The sequence below is a fragment of the Nothoprocta perdicaria genome, unplaced genomic scaffold (genome assembly GCF_003342845.1).
Source record: "Nothoprocta perdicaria isolate Ctin4 unplaced genomic scaffold, notPer1 scaffold_272, whole genome shotgun sequence".
Taxonomy (NCBI): Eukaryota; Metazoa; Chordata; class Aves; order Tinamiformes; family Tinamidae; genus Nothoprocta; species Nothoprocta perdicaria.
The window spans coordinates 866,701-889,824 of NW_020455502.1; the positions used below are offsets into that span (position 1 = coordinate 866,701).

Genomic DNA, 23,124 nt, shown 5'->3' on the forward strand with positions numbered 1-23,124 from the left:
CCCAAAGCATCTGTAGTTAAGTATTTAGCACCACTTTTATATATTTTACTTAGCATTTTCCCAGTGACTTTGAAGGATAATTTATTTCAGAGGTATATTGCTTGGAAATAAGTTGGTACTCACTCTTTCAAGTTCCTCAATCCTTTTTTCCAAAGCATTASTTGGTACAGAATTCCCAGAAGAATTTGCATCCCTGCTGTATCTGCTGTATGTTGTCCTGTCTGTTCGAGAATATCTGTTCGCAACATCATCTTCTGGTGCATTAGGTGTGCTATAAAAATGACGAAGAAAGCACGCATTTATCATTTAAAGTGCATTTAACAAAACGGATGCAGCAGGAACAATATTATAGTGCTCTCAGCAGGTGTCTGAACTGCAGAGCACTTATTTCCCATCTCTTGTGTTATTGAGAACTCACTGAATTCACTGCTTCTAAAGTCATGCACTAAACGACCTAAAGATATAACCAATATTAATATAATTTCCTTATGCCTGCATGTTGTAGCTTGTAATTTTCCTAGAGCAGTATTTTAGAGTACTCTGCTTTTGTTTCTCTATGCGAGCTCTTCTTTTCYGGGCAGTCTAATTTGAATATCACAAATGTCATAGCTGTAAAAAACCTTTGGATCATCTCTACCACTTAATCCATACCAGAGCAGACCAGCAATACTTAAAATAGTCTAAATTAAGATGCATCAGTATTTGGGTTAAAGACATGGCAGTTTTGAAGCCATATGTGATCTAACTTATTACTGAGTCATATGATCAGCTCTGAAGAGTTAGTGCTTCATATTCTACATTCCAGCATGAAATAAATCTTATTTGCTTTACAGCCTCACTGGATGTACTAACTTAAGAACAGCAGCATTGCTTAATCCATTGACATTTTCAGGAGATATCCAACCTGAATCCTCATAGCAAAATGTCTAGCAAGTTCTCACCAACGGAGCAATTGTTGTTCAGTAAATTTTGAAAGTTTTCAGACTTTCAGCTTTTTGGAACAACAATTATGAAAGTTATACTAAGAACTGTAGATGAAAGAAATGCTGAGGGAGCTGGGCCTGTTCAGCCTGGAGAAGAGGAGGCTRAGGGGGRACCTGATCAGYGTSTATAARTACCTCARGGGAGGCAGTGAGGAGGAGGGGGCRGCCTCTTTKCAGTGGTGGCCAMCGACAGGACTAGAGGAAACGGCCACAAACTGAGGCACCAAAAGTTCCACAGGAACTTGAAGAAAAATGTCTTAACAGTGAGGGTGACAGAGYCCTGGAACAGGCTGCCAAGAGAGGATATGTAGTCTCCTTCTCTGGAGGTCTTCAAAACCTGCTTGGATGCAGCCCTGTGCCACGTGCTCCAGATGTCCGCGTGGATGCAGGGGGGTTGGACTGGATGATCTCCAAAGCTCCCTTCCAACCTTAACAATTCTATAGTTCTATGAAATTATTGATTTGTCCTTTCAAAAATAATTTTAAAAAGGCTACCTGAAGCCTCAAAACAGCTGCATTTCTGTGTTGCAAGGAACAGATTGAGAATATGAAACTCATCAGTAGAAATTGTTAAAGCCAGGCTATTTGCATTGTGGAAGAATATAACACATTTGGACTGAAACTCCTCAAATTACCAAAAAAAAAAAAAAAAAAAAAAAAAAAAGTTACCTATTCAGCTTTGGAGGATTAAGGAACATTTTTCTTGGATAAGGAAACTTTGAAGAACATCAGATAAAAGAGTAGCCAAGAGCAGAAGCAATGAAAGAAAAGAAGGGGCTAAAGCTTGTGCCCTCACATTCAGTGACAGAACTACCTACTCAGCGGTTGTCTTATTGTCACAAGACTCCTCTGTGTCTTCTTCTCCCACTGTGCACAACCGTTAGGTGCCTGGCGCTGCTTTTCTAGTAGGTATCTCTGTAGTTATTGGAAACCCGCTCCCTTTTCTCTTCTCCTGGCCAAACACCCCTGCTTCCCTCAGCGTCATCTCATATGGCATGTGCTGCAGGTCCTGCACCATCTCAAGGGCTGAACTTGCTCCAGATCCAGGCGCTTAATAGAGGGAGAAGCAAAACTGGATGCAGTATTCCAGATGTAGTCCAACAAGAAGTAAAGGAAAACAAAAATTTCCCTTGATCTACCGGCTGGACCTACTTCATACAGCTGAAGATGGCAGTTAATCTTCTTTGCTGCCATCACTGCTCCCTTGTGTTCTCTTGCTGTCTAAAATAACCATTAGTTTCTTTTTAGCAGAGCCACTCTCCGAACAGTCAATTCCTGGCCTTTATCCTTGCTGGAGATTCCTCTTCTCCCAAGAACRGGGCTTCACACTGGTTCTTGCTGAATGGCCTTCAGGTGGCCTGTAATGAGCTTCGGCCACACAGGCTGTCCACACACAGGCCTCTCTTCTGATTCTGACCCGCAAGCTCTCAACCAGCCTGTCCCACAAAAGAGCTTCCTAGGTCTATTCTGCTCCCTTGCAAAGAAGGCAGCCCCCCTCATCACCTCTGCCTAGTGTCCCTGAAGAGTTTCTATCAACTGGTCCCCCACCATACTCTGGGCAAGTGGTCCCACCACACACCAGTTATTCTTGCATTTTGGTGGTCCTGTGACTGCACAAGACTGCACTCTGCTTCCTCCAGCTTACCTCCCAGGCTGCATTTGTGCACGTACTCTTAAAGAAAGTCTCCCTTCGCTACATGAATTGTTCCTGAGTTCTCTTTCTGCCACCCTGCACTACTTTTCTTCCCGAAACGTCACCTCCACCTTCAGCAGTCCTGACCTGGAATAATAGCTTGTCTACCCAACAGCTTATGCCAATAAGCTTTCCCAATAGCTTGGCACATAGGTTTGGCCTGGCAGTTGGAAGTMGTTAAAATATAGATTTATTAACTTAGGTGTTTATATGCTGACAGCACATCTGAGAGCACATTTGCAGTGAAAAGAGAAACACAACTCTAATACAAGTACACTACTTAGAAGAGCACTCAGTTCTTAGTAATTATATTAGAAATCAGCTATAAATATGTATTTTTAGTTATCACAGCTTGCTTTTAAAGCATTAAAAGTTTTACATTAAAATCAAGCTAAAAACTGTATTTCARAAAGGAAAGCCTCACAACAGAGTGCATACCAAAAGCCTGGTGAAGTAGGTGATAATATAGGGAGGAAAAACAAGCATGTGTCCAAAATGCAAGAAGCCTACACAAATCCACTGACTTATCAGCAAGTATAGATATGGCCTTTTAAGGAGTAGGAACAGAAGCCCAAGTGGGAAAGTTATGTGACCTAACATGTTAAATTTAGGCCATTTCAACATATTTTTAGGTGTACACTAATTTGCCATTGCTGGTAGGCAGTCAATCATTAACTAGGGATGATTTCTTGCATTAGATAATGCCTATTTCTTTAGGAGCACTGTATGAAATCCTAAGAGCAATTAGCATTGCCATCTAATTAAAAATGAAAGTGTATGGAGGAGTAGGATCATATTATCCATTAGAATCATAATATATAAAAATATTGATGATTTACAATACACAGATTAGAAGTCAAAATCATCAAATTTCAATCAAAATCCTCAAATCACAATAACAGAGTGTTTCCCTCTGCTATTTTCTTCCTAATAGCAGAGTCTCAGATAAGAGCAACAGAAAATACCTTTACACCAGTCAGAAGCACAAAGATTTTTCACTCTCCAATCTATGAAAAAAAATTACTTATATAATAGACACTTAAGTAGCCAAAGACTGATTGCAGAAATGAAAAGTGTATAATGGGTTTCTGCAGTACTCAGAATGGAGAGGAGCCTGAATTTCTTCACAGCATTTGTTCAAAACGTYGGAGAATATGTGATTAATGTACGAATGCAGGAGCCATGCATTTCATAACTCTAGAAAACCCCTGCTGACAATCTGCAAATCTAGATACAGTGCAAACCAAAAGCAGGCATATCTTGGCAAAGGAATGTCTTTTCATGGATATAAATATTGTTTTGCTCCAGCATGTGTGAAGTTTCCAAGGCACACTGACACAATTGTAAGGAATTTTGTAGCTTAATGTTATTACCATATTTAGCACTGTTTATTCTTCATCTAGAAGATTTTTTAAAAAAAAAAAAAAGAGAAAAAAAACCATTGCTAGGACCGGATACGCATGTTGCAACACAACATAAGAGAAATATTTTCGCTTAACTCTATAAATCCTAGATCATGTAGCATTTTTGAAAGACGTGTTGTTGCATGCTGCAAATGTCACAAGGTTAGACCACACAAAAAATCCACTACATTTTTTCCTYGCTCAAAAATGATTCCTTTTGCCAATACTGGAATATCTCAGCTCAGCTCCAGATCTTGGCAGGTGCTCCTACGGGAAAGCTGAAAGCAAAAATAACTGGACAGGAAGGCTTTAATTAACACTGAAATTTAGTTTTGCAATTATTCTGTATAATGCCTAAGGCTTTCATTCAAAACCTTTCTCTTCTGTTCCACTGGGGAGAGGACCCTACGAACCTTGCTTTTCTTTCAGTAGCAAGCAGTACAGCGGGCACACAGCACAGAGACTTCTCAAGGTCTGTATTAGAGTGATTTAACAAGAAAACAAGGAGGCTTTAGACCTTASTAGACCTCAGGCTATCATAACGGAGTCTGACATAGACTTACTATTAATTATTAATTGCTTTTATAACCAACCAGTGGCCAGAAAAGCAGAGCAGCAACAAAAAGTGCTATTTGGGATATGGCAGGAGTACTTTTCACAAAGAAAGGGACTTTAGTCTTCTGAACCAACATCACTTTATGACCTCTAGGCCTAGAAAGCTCAGCTGTCACAATATCATCTCAGAACTCGCAGTCTACCAAAGAACAAAAAAAATCCAGCCCAAGTTAGGTCTCTCTGTGGGCAGAAGCAGAGCCTCAGAAAGCTGATGTTTTCCGTAGTGTGTGCAAGAGCTGACAGACAGTTTTAGCTTGTGACTCTGCAAATGGAAATTTGTTTCCTCTGCTTCCTAACTGGATGAAAGTCTACTGACTTCAGATCTTAACCTGCAGCCCACAGATCCCAGGAATTCCAGGTAAGGAATAAAAGAAAGCCTGAGGACGCTAGACTACCATCAGCCTTGTATTAAATGTATATTCCCATAACAGAATACTGAAATCAGAAAAAGCTTTTGCAACTTAAGATGATTTGGTTTTAAACGTGGAGGGGAGCCTGGCTGTACTTAAATAAACACTTCTAATGAAATTAATCYGCATCACAGTATTTGACTACACTTTGAGGCAGAATGTTTGGTTTTGGAATGATGTCCTCGTCATTTCTTTTAAAGTAAAATAAAATCAGGCACCCACAAATGGGTCAGGTTGGATGGTGGTATTACAGAACGCGGCAATAAATCTTGCTGCTTCTTTAGAGCAAGAGTCTCTTTGGCTCTCTCAGTGTTTTCCTGAGACACTGTCCAAAAGCAACGGCACTTTCATCCCATTAAACCTCCTTAAATAAGACACYGGATTTCATTGATTTCAACTACAGCACATTTTCTTTAATTTCCAGGATCCTGCAAGTGTATTTGATCTGGAAACTCCTAATTGATTATGTCGCTTTGAAACCCAGCCAGTTCCTAATGGCTTTTTTGGAAGAATGAGCAAAAGCCTATTTCTAAGCAGGCTACCTTGGACTTGTGGCACCTTGGGCTGCTTGAGGCAGGTCCATGGCACGTGGAGCGGAGCTGAGGAAGGGCACTCGGGTCYGCCCTGCGGCTGCACGTGTCCATTGCCCGCCGCCTGTCCTGGCTTTGGCTTGCATGTGGTTGAGCAGGAAGCTCTTTGGGGAGCGGATCCAGCAAAGCAGCCGTGCAGCCAAAGGCAGCGRCTGAGCTGGAGCTCCCTGGAGCACCCCGGAGCCACAGGGGCTCCCTGGAGCTCCCCCCTGACCCCCCGCACTGCTGCTGCAGGAGGGACATGGAGCCACGGCAGCAGGCTCTGCCCAGGCCCTCAGAAACTCCTCTAGAAAGGAACCCTAAGCCTCTTCATGGTATCGCTACTGGCTGAGAAGGGGATGTGACAGTCAAGAAATGCCAGGCAAGACACGTCCAGTCTCCTTGTGTGCCTCCAGAAACAGTAACTGAGAAACCTCCATCCATTTGAAGTGTCCAGTCCTGCACAACACTGGTTCTAATGTCACCTTTAAGCCTGTTTGTAACCTAAAAGCACTGAGCAAGGATTTCAGCAGAGCTTCACATTTCCTTCACAGCACTTCCAGTTAGGACCTACTAATCTCATAGAGCTCATTTAACACTCATACAAGAGTTCAAAAATTATTTAGAGCACAGTATAGTCCATTCGAATTAGTGGGCAGAGTCTCTACCTGTTGAGCTCCATTTCAGGGGGCACCTCTCTTCCAAAAGAGGGGAAAAAASCCTGATGCTTTGTCCATGAGCCATACCCTATTGTATCTGTCTCCAGCAATGGAAAGAAATTACAAGGGGAACACCCCCCTGAATCACTAAGAGATTTTAATCTACCTCTTTCTGTAAACTGATCCAGCCTGATCTGTCTGATCCATGAACCATGCAAAAGCTTCCGAGCTATTTCACACCCTGATTTGCAAGGTTTTATTTTCAATGTAAGACTTTTAAAAATATTTGCTTTGAGAAGCAAAATAGCACCAAAGCTCATGAAGTCTTTAAAATGAGCCACTCAAACAAACTCTCTGCAGTTATCAAAATATTTCTATGCCATATGCACATCTTGCTTTGCCATTACTTGCCTTTTMGTTTACAAAAGAAAAACACAATATATGTTTGTATGCAAAATGCACTCACATATTTCAACTCACAGCACAYGCTGGTGTCACTCACTTCTTTGAGAAATTAGTGATGGCACCAACTGTGGTGAYAGCATCAGTGTTCAATGAGAAAACCACAGTCATCCAAGGCAATCTGCTTGCTGGCTTGGAACAACTACTCCCAAAGCAGCAYGAGAACTGGTAGACCCAGTTACTGTAATAGCAGCTTTGAGTGGCCCAGGTGAGGCATATCCTATTAAGAAAAGCTTAGGGAAAGATTAAAGATGAGGAAGTGGATAGGGGCTCTTGCCACAGCGACATACCTACATGAAGACACTTCAATAACCTGCAGTTCACAGTCTGCACAAACAACTGGCCAGAGCTCTCCCAAATATGCTCATAAACACGTCACATTCAAGCATACTACCAGAGTGTGCTCATGTTTCTAACAGAGCTTTAAGGACCATAGGAGATCACAACAGAGTCAGCACTTTCTTCTGAAAACATTTTATGCAGTTTTCGGTAGAAATTCCTAATGAAATTTTTGGGGTGAGTAGAAATTTTTAAAGTAAATTCTGAAGAAAGACACAATTAGAGCTTAAGATCCTCACGGCAAAGTTTTATTTATATTATTGTATGAGGACACAAGGGCAGCCAGCAGCTCATTTGTCAACATGTCTGCTGGTCAATGGGCATGCAGGGAAACATGGTTCTCAGAAATGTCACATAAACATTTAACCATCCTTATAAGGCAAAGGAGCCAGTATGTCAGATAAATAAGTAGTAAAGCCTGTGCAATTCCTCGAGCCTTGGAACATACTGTGAGGACTGCAATTGCACGTGAATCAGCAYAGATCTCTGCTCTGGATAAGTCTCAGTTCCCTTTTTAGATCCAAGAGGCCGGGTAACTCAGTGTGGCCACGAAAACAATTGAAGCTATTGGAAGCCTGGGTTGGAATCAATAACCAGGGCTAGGAATCAGAGGAAAAGAGAAGATGGAGATAGAGCAAGAGACAGGAAATCATGAGGAAGAACAGAGAGAAGGCAAGAACTTCCATGGTTAAATACGAGAACATCTGAAAAAGTGGGAAAGAAAGGACAAGGAGTCTAACTGAACTAGAAAATGGAAACTAGTAAAATGGAAGATGAAGCACTGTGGTTTCTGGTGAGGAACAGTGAGGGAAATCAAATGATGGGGGAGACGTAGTAAAGATGGAGGGAAAATGACCTCAAAATTTCTGACAAATTGTGCATTTGTTCCCTTGTGGTCCAAAATCAGAGCCAAAGATTTTAAGCAAATGTTGACTTTTTTCTTTTTTCATCATGTACCTATAAGGTCTCACACAGTCTCTGCCTCTGATGGTCATCCATAAAATTGTGACCCACTGCTACAAGTAATGGATACTCTTAAACAGGATCCCTATGTTTGGGCTGGAATTTAAACCCTAAGGAAGTGCAACCTAAACTGTTAAGAGCACATTAAGCTGAACACGTTAGAGTCTTCAAGCAGCTTATAATCTTCAGCCTCTTAACGTACACATTCTGGAAATAGTTGTAATCACACAGCTACATTTTCTGTTTCTGGGGCACACATGTCAGACCTACATTACAATGGATGGGAATTACTGTAGAGAAGGCTGCTTCCTCTAGGACCTCCACTTGTTGCAGAAATTGGAAGAGGCAGGTTAAGTCTCTAAGTTGGCAAGTATTAACGAGGGCTTTGTGATTAAAACAGCTGATTTTTTTTTTATTATAGTGAATATTGAATATTGTAGCTGAATATCTGTTTCCAACATGAAGTTACAAGACCATGCATTGAGTAAGATATAAGGCCACATAATGAAGAAAGTATTGGGYGGCAGCTCGCAGCAAGTGTGAGTCTTCCAGAATGTGATTCAGCTCCACAAGGGAAGAGTTCATCAGCACAGAATGCACATCATAAATAAAGCAAACCAAACGAAGACTACACAACGAAGGCCAACTTTAGTATTTCCTAGCTTTGGACTCTCTATTGTTGCAATGCTAACCAGAAGAATTAGCTTATATGCAAGTCAGTATGTAAGTCAGTAAGTATATGATTTTCAACTTTATTATTACAAGCAGAAGAGGATATGTTCCATTGGCAGTATTTCTTAAAACAGGTATAGTAGTTCAGCAGAAATCATAGCAATTTCTTTCAATATTAGTAATAGGAAGCCACAAAATTATGTTCCTATGGCAAACTTCAAATGATRGAGGTTCATATACCCTATGAAAGAGTTGGTTCCTAGGTCATGATAGTCAAAAATAACAAGTTCGATTTTTTACTTAGGAATCTGTTCTGCACTAATGAGACCTAGCAAGCAACAGCTGAATTTATTTTAAAATACTAATGTAATACAGAGGGTTTGGTAAGGCTGCTGTAATCAAAAATCATATTATAAATATACAACAGTAGTGCAACAGCCTGTACTACAGGTAGCCAGTATATTTAACCAGCTTTATTTCTGACAGATCTAACTGTGCAAACAAAATTTTTGAATATGTCGAGTACAAAGATTTCATACCTTTTAAATCTGCTCGAAGACACCCGGGAGGAGTCCTAAAAGAAAGAGAAAACAAAAACTAATTTACTCACAATTTTCTTTTATTTGCACTTGCCTATTGTTTTACCACCTAATGCAGGATGAGAAAATAAGATCCATTCCTCAAAGAGCTGCTGCACAACTGTTTTGCCACATTTTGCTGTTAGGAATAAATGGAATACTGTGATTTTTGTTGCCATGTTACTACTTCTGAAACCAGCTCAGGACTTTTAAGGACAGACTTCTGGTTTCATCTTTAAACATGCACTTTGAGAGCTGCTTATCTGCTGTCAAGGAGCAGCAGAATGAAACTGCTCTGGACTCTTTCAGCACCACTGCTGCTCTTCTGGCTGCAGGAAGCATGGAAGCCAGCAGCAAGCTGGAGGCTGCAACTTAAATCAAGTTATTACACATCCAATAGCTCGGCACAGCTGTGCATGGGTGTGAGCCCTCTTTACTTTGCAGCTTCCCATAACGCAGTAAGAGGATGGTTTTCCTGAGATTATTATTTATTTTAAATAAAAAGCACCCTTATTCTGGCTCTGTGAAGATGGAAATGGAAAYAAAAAGAGCAGCAAGGAAGACAATGCTTTTATGCTGTCATACAGCCCATAAAACATTATGTACAAACAGATTGTGTACAAATAACAAATAGAAAATTTGAAAGAATATATTTACAGCAATAATGCTATGAATGCAGGTTCCTCAAAAAATGTCTAATCACATGGAAAAGTTGACATATTGATAAAAATGATGGCTCGGATTAGACAGGGTATGCCTACAAATATTTTCAAGGATGTTGCTGCAAAAAGAACATAATTATTTTTTACTAGTCATAGACAAAATTTCCCCCAGCACTAGTGACCATTAAGGAAAGGGTAGGAACAAATATTGAGGGAGTTAATCAACTGAAAAAGATACCTAATGAACTGAAAACTTGKTATCGGGGAAGAAAATAATGGCAAACATGAGATTCTGTCTATTTATGATACTGATTTACAGACAAAGATATAATTAAGTCTCAAAACAAGACACAGGAAAGACACATTGGAAATCTTGGGAAAGATTATACTATTTTTACTGATAGTCTTTTAAGTAAAATTTAATGAGATAAAAATGAGGATAAAAAGTATTTTTTTTTTTGCATAGAGAGTAAAGTTGGCAAACTATTTTTATTATAGAAATGAAACTTGATCGTAAGGTTTATTTTTTATTTTATGGAGCATTTTCACCTCCTGCAATATGTGCTTAACATTCCCTTTCCCTAATATAAGCAGAAGAACAATATCCAAATTTGTTTAAATCGTGGAAATTATTTATAGGAAACCACGTAGGGTACAAAATTGCTTTTACCACCATTAACTATTTTATCACTGATACAAGCATCTAAAAGTAGCAATTTACAGCTATGAAACAGTAACCTAATTTCACCTCTAAAAGGGCAAGGAAAAAGAAATTTTTAACTGTAATAATGGCATTTTTAAGGTTTACTGAGGATTATATTTGAAAAGTCATGGCAATCAGGGGCAGACCCTGAGGCCTGGCAGAAAGCAAATGTCACTCCTATCTTCAAGGACATCAGAGGAGACGGATGCAGGGGACTCCAGGCASGTCAGCGTCGCTGGGATCCCTGGGAAGGTGATGGAGCGAATTCTCCTGGGAGTCATTTCAAAACACGTTAGGAACATGAAAGCGAGTGGCAGCAGTCAGCATGGATTTATGAGTGCAGATCATGCCTGACCAAGGCAGCAGCTCTCTGAGGTGATGTGGATGAGGGCAGAGCACCGGGTGCTGTGCATCTACACGTCAGCAGGGCTTTCAACACCACCTCCCGTAACATCCTCACGGACAAACTGATGAAATGCAGACTTCCTAAGCAGGCAGTGAGGTGCACTTAAAAGTGACCAAATTATTGGCCTCCAAGGGTTGTATTCAGCTCAGCTGGACACCAGTTGCTTCGATACAGGGGCCAATTCTGCAGAAAAGGACTTGGGACCTGGGCGTCCCGGTGGACAAGTTCAACATGGCCTAGCAGTAGGTCCTCCTGGAAGAAGTGTCCAAGAGCATCCTGCAGTGCAGATGAGGATGCAGGACGGCAACACATCCTGCAGTGCTGCCAGCAGGTAGAGGGAGGGATCTGTCCCCCTACTCAGCAGGGTGAGGAGCATCTGGAGTGTAGTGTCCAGTGCTGGGCTCCCCTGTACAGCACAGACACGGGCACACACACCAAAAAGTCCCAAACGTGAGTAGGGGTTTGGAACTTGTGTCACAGGAGGAGAGGCTGAGAGGCTGGGGAAGATAGAGCTCAGAGGAGATCTGATCAAGGATCATGATGAGGGGGAGCATAAAAAAGATGGAGCTAAACTTTGGGGTAGCCAGTGACAGGATGGGAGGCAACGGGCACAAAATGAAATACAGGAAATTCAACTTAAACATATGAAAAAGGCTTTTTTTTTTTTTTTTTTTCCCTTTTACTATAAGCTCAAACGGCTTGTATGGAACAGGTGGTATGAAGTATGAAGACGCTGTGAAGTTTCAACCATAGAGGTGTCAGAAGCCTGACTGGATACACTTCTGAACAATCTGCTCTAGCTGGCCTTGCTTTGAGCAGMGGGGTTGGGCTAGAGACCTCCTGAGGTCCCCTCCAGCCTCCGTGCCTCTGTGATTCCAGTCTATGACCCATTTCTCTTGGCCTTTTGGTGCAGATCAGGACTGTCCTCTTGAAGTGAAAATTCCAATATTTCCATGCAGTCAAGTTCACATCATGAAACCACCTCAATATGAACAAATTAGATTCTTATGGACTGGCACCAAAACATTTTTGTCCAAGTCCTGCTGCTCACAGGTGTTCACAAGATCAGAGACCTGGTCAAAATAACCCACCCAAATCTAGAGACTTGCCTCATTTTTTATATAYGGAAGGCTACATGACCTGGTATTTTTAGCTTTAAGTCAGTCAACCTGACAAGGTGATTTGCCACTGAAGTATACGAAAAGGCTTCAGGAGTTTCAACTAATGCCTTAAGATGCACGTTCAGTCTATATGAAAACTCAAATGCCTTATCAGCCTTATCAGTCATGGTGACGGCTTCTGAAGCATCTTCCCTGCCCTGGTAGCCAGACTAGAGGTTCACCTGTGCTTTTAAGCTGGGCTGAAGACAGGCAGATAAGTATTGAAAGGCAGAACTCACAAGCATGACAGAATGTGCCATGTCCCTGCAGTCTAGGGAAGTACACAGGTCTTGGTGCCTGTTCCTTAATGTAGACTCCAAAAGCACCTAATTTATATATCGTATGCCTTCAAATTGGCAAGATCTTTCCAGAGAGTAAATGTAAAAATAGGCTATAAAGCAGTTTATATACATACACTTCTGCATTTACCTTAACAGAAAGCTTCTGCAGTTTGGCAGCACTACTCCCAGCAGTCAGTTCTTAGGAAAGCTGGGAAAGTCAACAAATGCTTAGGAACAAAGTACATAGAAAAATAGAATATTCTTTGCGACAAATGACAACTGTTAAAACTAAAAAGGGAAGTAAGAGAATACTAATTAGTCCTCTTTAACAGATGATACTACAGTGCTAGGATATTTTGTTTCRAACAAAAAATGTTATTTATATATAATATTTTTTGCTATGAACAAAAAGCTGAAAAAGTACAATAACCCATACATAAAACATCTATGATTAACACTCTGATAACCAAATTAATTCCAAACTATTAATCTTTTTTAAGATGATGGTGCAAGCACCACTGAAAATATATTGTGTGTATCTGTTCTCATATCATGGAAATTTAGTCTGTTTCTTCTTATTTGTCCAAGCATTGTTTTAGAAACAACTATAAACAACATTAGGTGTCTGTTAAGCAAAAATGTCTTCAGACTTCCAAAGTACTTGAACACTCCTAAAATGAAGCAAACACCTCTTAGGAATTTAAAGTCTCGTCCCTTACACTGTTTTGGTGAAGGAAAAGGAGGGAGAAAGCAGAAACATCTCTGCCCTGCAAAGAATGAAAAGCAGATGATTGGGCATGCCTATAACTATTATTTTACAAATCCGATGTATATCCTTAATCCTGTTCTACTTTGAGCTTTAATCCATGTTTAAAACCCCCAGTAACTCTCATAAAAATGAATATCAGTTCTCCTTGCAGGGCTGTTGGGAAACACTGGTATCAATACAGCATTCAAAATGCACATCTTTAATATGCCTTGTACTCCTTGAACATGGTSTGTGACATCCCCCAATACCTTTTTTCCAGTATATTCTACTGCTGATTTTTTATGTGATCAAGACATCTTCCTCCATCCTCCATCTCAAGTGGGAGTTCAAAGACACAGGTCAGCCCTGCTCCAAAGAGCAGGCACCAACACTTGTGAGGATAAAGCACGTGATAAAGCACAGGGGGGATGGTGTGAATTGAAATAACCAGGCAAAAAAACTTCAGATGAGCTCCTTAATCAGATTCACCACACAGCCTAAACCTCACACCTGCACAAGGGAAAGGGAGTGTGTAAGGGTGGAAGAGGCAGCTGAAAGCCTTGCTTTCCATGGTGATTATTTATCACAGATTAAGCATGGGTCAGACCAGGCTGTAAGCAACCTCGAGTAATTCCTCTCTCTGCTCCTGGCTCATCTCGGTATTTCGTCTGGCCCGTACACAGATAACAAGCAAGCTGGTCATCCAGCTTCAAATAAATAGAGTCGTCTGTGTTTATAAGTRTCCGGCAAAGATTTCCAGACATGAAACCAGGCCTACTATTACAAATCCATTAGATAAAATGAAATAACAGACATTGTTTTTAAACACGTACATTAACAAACATTGTCTTTAAACATGTACAAGCTCTGCAGTCAGCTGGACTACATGAAAATGGTTCGCTGCCATCCCCTGGAAGAGCAGGGTTTCACAAACTAGTGAGCAGCAGCTATGAAAACAAATTGTCTGTGTCGAATGTGGCTGCTGGGGGTACACRGGTACGTGCCCATGGCATCTGCAGTGGTGTAGAGTTTGACCAGAGCAGTGTAAGCCCTGAGTCTGCACATTGGTATTCGTGCCACATGCAAGGTTAAACTTTAAGCTAAGTTAGGTCATCAAAACAACTTAGTGTTTCATATGTAACCCAAACACAGACTTCCCACCAGGTCTCCTATAGGTTCTCCAAGATGAGTGAGGACACAACTTCGCTGCTTGGAGGAGACCTATTACTAGGGCTTTTTTTTGTCTTTCTTCTATATCAATGACTGAGTAAAGGCTATGTTCAAGCAGCCAATAAAGCTAACTCAAATCTCGTGCATGAGTCAGTGCAGATCTACTACACTACATCTACTTAGTTGTTATGTTCMGTCTGATTTTACATTTCCATTTCAGGGGAAACAGCAGTTACACACACATAGACCTGCAGCATGGCAACGCTGTGCTGAGATCTTAGAGGTATGACAACATCTGATGCCTTCCAAATAAAAGGCATTCTGAGCCTACTGCAAACCAGGGATAACTAGAGGTGTGAGGAGTAGGAGAGGGAAGATTAAAAGCAGTGGCTTTCCCCCCACATCAAATATTTCCCAAGAGAAAACAACTTTGAGGAGCAAGAGAGTCACAAAGACATCATTTATCTCCACTCCTAATTCGAAAYTATTTAAAAGTTGGGGGGGGGATGTTTTCACATAATGCAATATTGCTTTTATCTTAAACAGTAATGCTTTTGGAAATGGGGGTGGGGAGAATATCCACTCATTATTTTCAGTGAAACTCTTATTTTTCAGAAGCACTCTGAGGTGCTTCCAAGCTTGTAAAAATAGCAAGTTACATTAATGAACTATTGTACCCTCTGTAGCTGTGCGATTTCCAGGACTCTACTTGGACAGACAACCTGAACGTACAAAAACCATCCCCACGGGTCCCTCCCTTATTTTCCAAGCTGCCAAGATTTTATATCTATTTCTAAGTTTCATTACATTTTATTTTTTCCTGGTGTGGATTTCTGAGAGATGACCTTAAACACTCTCTACTCACCCAATAAATCCCTTTTATAAGCAGGCATTCTAAAAATSAGCTTTTATTTCCAGAACTGTAAGGAAAGCATGAAGCTATCACCACCTATTAATCAGTTACAGAATAAACTGAAACAGGAACCTGGTAAAATCAAACAAAAATACAAGCTGACCTACCACTTTCAAATGGCCTCACAACCTTTTTTTCACATGTTGATCTTCCTCTGGTTCCTTGTCTTTCAGACTGGAACCAACACACTTTAGAAGGACTTTGTTTAATTTACATCCAACTGATCTTTTTAAAACATGCCACAGTGAAAGAAACACAACTGAAATAAAAAGAGATTTTGGGCAAGAAAAGACAAGTCTCTCTTCCAGAGATTAAAATTCACTTGTTAGAACTATTTTCATTTACCAACACCCAGACACTTAACTCCAGATCAGCAATGAAGAACAGTCTCTTCCATGTGATGCAGAAGATTTAGAGGAATAGGACCTAAAAATGTTTCACAGGAGAGAAGAAGCATGCGGTTATTATATATATTCTAGAGAGGAAATCTAAAGTTAGTGGTCTCAAATTCCTGAAATTTATAAATTTTGAATTGCTCCATTTCTTGATAACACYATTGTGCCTGCCAAGCTTTTCAGGAAGCAGAGAGATAACAGCACAAGAGATCTATGAGAAAATAATATTTGCTTAAAGAAGGAAAGAATGAGAGAAAATCTAGAAGTAAGCTTCTTAAGTATTTAGATTAAGGTGTTTGCCTCATGCATCTTTAGCTGACTTTATTTCTTCCTACATATTTAGAGTAATACCAAAGAGAAGATCTAAAAAGAAGTGATTTTTTTTGAGATGCATGAGAACAATTCACGCCAGCGTCACAAGCTGCTGGTTCCTCAGACACTGCTGTGAGTGTCCTGTGCCCTTTCCCTGAGCGCCACACGGAGCCCACGGAGCTCAAGGAGACTCTAGGTAGACTCTTCTGCTTCTTGGCTGTGTCACCTTTGGGGAGAAGCGCTATTCACCTCTTTTCCAAAAGGCAAACTGCGAGCAGCGTGTCACGTGCGTGGCGCTGGTCTGTGGACAAACGACATCGCAGGGGAAGAGGCTGCAGCTCCCTCGCCGCGGCGCCTCATGTGAGGCCCGCGTGCCCAACCCGCCTTTTCCCTCCAGAACCTGGAAGCAGTGAGGGACGGCCATGCCTGCTCCCTGAATGTGCTAGACCCAAAGGCACCCAAGAGCTCCCGGCTCAGCCCCAGCTCCCGTGGCTCCTGCAGCGACCGGGGCGTCCCCACAGCACAGGCCCCTCACACGCGGCCATGCCCCTCTCCGACACAAGGGGAGACACAAAGTGCTCAAAGGCCCTCGGGGACGAGCAAGGCCGACTGCAGGAAGGGGCACTAACCCCTGCTGCCCACAGCCCGCTCTGTCCCGACATTCCCCAGCGCCCCTGCGGCCTGTTCCCCGCGGCGCCGGCAGCGCCGGCCTCCTCCGCCCCACGGCACGCAAGCAGCTAATGCAGTTGTCACTACACCGAGCAAAGAATCAAACATCAAACTGGTAAAGCAACCAGGCAACTGCAGCATGCTTTTTAGGTCAGACTTATTTTGCATTAAGTAAATATTATTGCAAAAATTCAACGTGTAACAAGCTGCTAATCTGCTCTTATGAAACTCCCCAGCTGCAAAGGTAAGAGTGTTTTGTATTAAGAACTAACTGGAATATGTAGGTTCATGATAGTTCTTTGCCTAAACAACAACATGCACTAAATTTCAACCAATTTTCTGGCCAGTTTCATATACACCCATAGAGGATTTTTAAGCTTGAGCTACTTGCTAACTTGTCTACCCAAGTCCTTTGCAAGCTGCGACCTACAGAGATGTAAGCAATGATGATACCAGTCACATCTTCTGTAGAACCAGTCGAAATAGAGCCCTGTTTCCACCTCTAYCAGACATTGGTTCCATAAATGAGACGCAAAAAGGTTTTGCTGGTGAATTTATGAGCAGAATGAGGCTGATAGTCTCTAGTGATAAAAAAGTAACTGGGCAGATAAGCCAGAGACTCGATTCCGGCTCCAAGGGCAGGTCACAGAGGCTGGGAACGTCTATATTTCCAGTGCTTGATTCCAGGGCTGCTCCACGCTGCTCCAGAAAATAGTGGCTCTAAAAAATAATGACCTTTCTGTTTTTTTGTTTGGTTTTCTTTTAGTGAGCAAAAAGCTTCGGGAGTAACATGAGGGCTGGACTGCACAGGATGGTGGTGGTGTTTCCACACCAGGAATCCAAGGCCTGTGCTGAGTGCCCCTAGTGCAGAACAAGGGCCTGTGTGGGAATGGCCGGTGTGGGAATGACAGGCTGCAGGGAAGCCCCGGGAGCGCTGCAGAGGCAGCCAAACGAGCTGCTCCGCTGCCCACTCTGCTGGAGGACCCGTTCACGGCTCCTTAGCCCACAAACAGTCCCGGCGAGTGATGCAGGAGAGCGGCAGGCCAAAGCCATGCCAGGAAAACCTACCCATCATTAAGCCATGGGCACAAGCAGCAGTGCAGGGCTTGAGCTCACACCTAGGTCCTGTTCTGTTCAGCAGTGTAGAYGTAGCCAAACACCACTAAATTCTGGCTTCCTCCTACGTCCTAAGCTGCCACATTTATAACCAGACTAAATCATATGGGCAAGGAGATTCTTCCCTCCTCCTCAGACCTCTTTGTAAATGGGATATGCAGCATCCAAACAGAGAAGCACCTATGAGAAGCTACCACTAGGATACTCATTAGCTTACTAGGAATATCATCAAGGCATGATCCGTGTTAGGAAAGCATTTGACAACTATCACAGCCACTATTTCTGYAGAGTTGTGTAAGTCTGGGCCCATCGTTCTGCATGATGGAGTTTCCTCTCCCTCCACCTTACCGGAGTCATTCAGCAGGGATCTTTCTGATCCAAGCAGTTTCCTACAGCACAATGTCATTAATTACCCAGGACACACATCAAGATTCTGCACAGGCTTCAGCAAGCAGACTTTGCTAAGCTCCCTGCAGTGGATCTTCTCTCAAGTAATTACAGACTGACAGGGAAATGACTGGTATTGCCAATGCTCCCTCCAACCCGTACCCTGCCAGTACACTACCATTAACTCAACTTTGGACTTGCTCCTGGCATGGGAACAGCATGGAATAGCAAAAACTCTCTCTAGAGCAGGACAGCAGAAATGCAAGGATCAATGCTGATACTCTGCCTTAGGGCAACTTCTGGCAACAGGCAAGCTGTGCCATTTATTTGCACAAGTGGGTATGGCAGGAAAGGAGGTCCTCCTTCTCTCTTTTCAATAAACTCAGACATACTGGAGGACTCTTCTTCCCTCAGAAACCTCAGCTACAGTGTGTCACTACATAACCACCTTTTTAACTCAAGAATTTTAAGAGAAGACTGGAAGGAGATACCCGATTACACATCATTTTTGACAGCTGGACTGAATTTCCTTATTTACTCTTTGCAGATAAAAGAATCTTTCTTTCAGATCAGCATCCAATTTAGCAGAGTTAAAAGCGATGCCAGTCCAAAAAGAAAAGCATGTGGGAAAGAAAATGAATTCCTTCACATGAGGCCCCTGCTGATCAAAACATCGGCCGGGAATCTGAGCAACTGCTCGCTGTTCCTCCCGGCACGTCCGAGCTCCCGCCGTGCGGGACCAGCCAGCGCTCCAGCGCTGCAAGACACCGTCACGTGCTCGGCACTCACAGGATGACCCATCTAGGGCCCATCTAGGCTGAGGAAGCAGCAGCAACACCTGCTGATGACCCTAATCATAAGTGTAACAAGAATCCCAGAATGGTTGAGGTTGGAAGGGACCTCTAGAGATCATCCAGTCCAACCCCCCTGCTCCAGCAGGGACACCCAGAGCACGGGGCACAGGGCGGCATCCAGGTGGGTTTGGAAGATCTCCAGAGAAGGAGACTCCACAGCCTCCCTGGGCAGCCTGTGCCAGGGCTCTGGCACCCTCACAGGAAAGAAGTTCCTCCTCACATGGAGATGGAACTGCCTGTGTTTCAACTTGTACCCATTGCCCCTTGTCCTGTCAGTGGCCACCACTGGGAAGAGTTTGGCCCCATCTTCTTTATATTCTCCCTCAGGTATATATACAGACTAATCAGATCCCCTCTCAATCTTCTCTTTTCCAGCTTAAATAGGAAGTCTCCCCCCAGATCTTTATGTAAGATTCACAATCAAACAACTAAGAAATCGAAATATACACTCTTTGTTTCTCATTTGGTCCTTAAAAGGATTAAAAAGTGTTTGTAAAAACAGAGCATCCTGAAATTCCTGAAATTCCCATGTACAGGAGAGAATCTAAGATGTAAGCAAGAAGCCTCTGGGCTGCCTTGATGTCACAGGTTCAGGCCTGAGGCAATTTAGGTTTTCATGCACTTCTTGAGATGAATATTTGTATGTAGGAAAAGGCATTGGAAAACTAGTTATCAATTATCAAAGACTGTGGGCAAATTTAAATGCTTCTTTATTGGCACTGAAATGCACTTCTGAAACACAACTTGAAGGTTGAAACCACTTCACCACTGAAGCACACATCACAGGACACAGAGATCAGAAAACTGATCTTCATTTGGTATTTCTTTCTGAAAAAAAAATCAAACTTTGTCTGTCAATGGCAATTAAGGTTGTGCTGACAAGCATTACACACTGCACATAAATCAGGCCTACCCCAAGCAAGCAGTGATTTCTCTCTCTGATCCATCCTTATGAAGGTGAATGCTGATGACTACATATTAGTATTTCCCTACAAAAGCAGAAGTCAAATAACTTAGACATGTCCAACCTCAACCTCCAGCCTCAGGGCTAGATGTCTGCCCCACAAATTCCTTGTGCCTGGAGCCTGTTCCCCTTAGGTCTCACAGAATTAACTGCCAGTTCTCAGCTTCCTTCATTTTCAGGAGAAAAAGGGCCTGTGATTTCACTTGTAAGCATTTTTCCAAAGCAGCAGGATTAGGCAGTGCCTGTGCACTACAGTTTAATCAGATTTGCTGAGCATGTGCAGATCTTTTGGGAACACCAGACTTACTGGACAAGCGTGGATCAGCCTCACACACACACGCTGAATCTGCTGCCGCGAGGGCAGGAGGAGGATTTTGGTCATCACCTCTTGCTGCTATTACAGCATCTATTACACGGCCCTTCCTGCAGACGTCTGGACTCTGCTGTTTTAAAACTGTAAGTTTCTATTAAAAAGAGCCATTAAAGCCTAGCAGTTTCATTTTCGCAAAACATTGTCTTTAAAGACTCCAAATACATTAGCCAAGATGGTCTATGCAAAACTATTTCCCCTAAGCTTAGGGAAGTTAACATATTAGTTGTTTTAAATTTTTCAATTTCTTTTTTCAGTCCCCAGCGCTAGGGACAAAAGGCACCAGAAGAATATCAACACCACAAAGCCAGTCAATTTCAAAATCTTAATAACTTTGGCAGGTGTCAATCAAAGCCTAGCCCTATATGCCCCTTGGCTCCACGACATCATGATGTATTTTCCACCAGATCACTCATATATAATACGAAGGCAGGAAGGTGCTCAGTGAGCAGGGCTTGATATTTTGCTTTTGCTGCTTCTCCAAGACGTGGCCCCCGTGCCCGTCCTCCTGCACTGCCCCATCCAGTGCTCTAAGTACATACTAACACCACGCTCCGGCAGGGAACAATCACGTACGGCCATGGAAAGAGCACATTCCTGTGTCCAGATTTTCTTTATACAGGTCACAAGAATAATTTGGGTGCCCTAAGCCCTGCCAAGCATTTCAGATAAGCCTCTGAAATGCTGGTTTCACACCGTGAGCTGTACATCACAGTCAATTCTCTGAAACTGCTAGAATTTACTTTAAAAACACTACGTAGAGAGACATACTTTAGATGTAACTACATTAAAATAATTAAAAGATCCTTTATTTTATATTTAAGCAACATCGAACTGTAATTCTTTTAAACTCAAAATTCTGTGAATATGTTTAGATGATAAAAACGAATTTCCTTGTGAGCTCTTGTCTTATATTTACTTCATGATTTGTCAATACTAAAGGCTGTTTTCAAACCATCTCTGTGAGACGGGCCAGCTTAATTTTCCCCAACTATACAGACAAAAGCTGACATGTGGAAAATGTAAGATCAATAACACCCACTAGTGTAGCTGCTGGAGGTCTCCAACAGCCAATAAATAGAAAGTGGTCAGGTATAAACCCACGAAGCCATTCAAGCTGAKCAGCTTTGCTGTGAGCATATTCTTTGCGTTAAGATGCAAAGACAGAACTCTGGGGACGTTTGTGTCAGGCAGCTCTGCAGCCCTGTTTCCTAACAGAGGTGCAGGCAGCATTTCAGCTCCCTGCCTCCCTAACAGCTCTTCGCCTAGTGAAAAACTCACTGGAGACTTCTATTCACTAATGTAATTTTCTTTACTGCTTTCAGCTTAGCTTGTGAGGTGCCTCTGTTAAACACTTGCAGCTTTGCAATGGTGCACACAGCTGCTCCTGAGGACTGCAACGTGCCGGATCACGGGCACAGAGCAGTAGTTAAACAGTGAGAACTGCCACACGGTGCTTCTGTGGGAACACCTTCCACCTGCATTCCCCTTGGAAACTCTCTGCGGCGTCGCAATGAAATGCTCAACATATGGACAACTTTTGTGATTTTTTGAGACTGTAAGAAAAATGGGCGTTCTCATTTTACAGCAGAATATTCTGAATTTTTCTGTTTTTTCTAATTACTACCTTTCATTCAAAGGATTCAGAGTAATTATTTTGTAAAGACTGAACCTCATTATCTAAATGGTTCAGAGCTTCCCCTTTTAGTGTTCACTGGCACAGGATCTGATACCTCATGCTGTCTCAAATTTGGCATCTTTTTCTAAATACTGTGGAAGCAAAAAGTATTCTGAGGTGTTTGGTCCAGGTCTGCTAGGGAAGAAAGACCACAAGGAAAGAATTCCATCTGCCCTTCCTTTACATGTCTACATCGGTCCTAGTGAAACACCTTTATAATCACTTCTAGAATACAATAAATCCTATTCCAAATGTCTAAAATAACTCTGAAGACCTCAAATGCCTTGATTTTTTCTTGGTGTTCCTGTCTGCACATATGTATTCAGCTATTCCCATATCTTACACATATCAAATGTCAAGCTTTTTTGGAGCAAATGAAGCTCTCTGCTCTCTGTTCATCCAGTGCCTACCACAGCAATCAGCATTCATAGGCATGGAAATAAACCGAGAAGGCAGTAAAGAAGGTAAAGCAACATGAAGTTAAGGATTTCAATCTACTAGCAGTGCACAGTGACTGAAAGTTGTGTATTTCTTTTCTGGAAAAAAAAAAAAGTCAGTCCTGATTTGAAGACTTTTATGGGATGGAAAATCTGAAAATCGACATTTATCCATCCAATTTCATGCACTGAAAGATTATCCTACAACTAAAACAAAAACAAAACAAAAAGTATCACACTTTGTTTTTAAGTAGAGCTTTATTTGCTTCAGGAATGCTTTTTTATCTCTTTTTCTTTTTCTGCCTAAAGAAAATCCTATCAAGTTTCATCCCTCTTCAGATCACTACAGCCAGAGTTGAGGCAATACTCATGTTTCTTTCTTTATTAAAAAAGAAAAAATATATACTCATCTTTCCCACCGAAAGACTTTATATTAGTTTCAGAGATACCTTCTCAGTCTTTCCCAATTCATTCTCCAGTTTTCCAAAACCACTACACAAAGAAATGCAGATGCCACAGGAGGGTATCGTGCTCAAATACCAACTCTATCATG

General features: G+C 42.0%; 1 protein-coding gene across 1 annotated transcript in view; it reads right to left on the bottom strand.

The window, feature by feature from the left end:
- The window catches only part of PAWR (pro-apoptotic WT1 regulator), a gene marked incomplete at its 5' end in the record, with an annotated part of 34,436 nt that overhangs the window by 5,989 nt on the left and 5,323 nt on the right, over window positions 1–23,124 (bottom strand). The window contains 2 exons of the mRNA XM_026040971.1: window positions 124–271; window positions 9,308–9,342. Coding sequence (XP_025896756.1) covers window positions 124–271; window positions 9,308–9,342 — 183 coding nt within the window. The remainder of the gene's footprint in view (window positions 1–123; window positions 272–9,307; window positions 9,343–23,124) is intronic.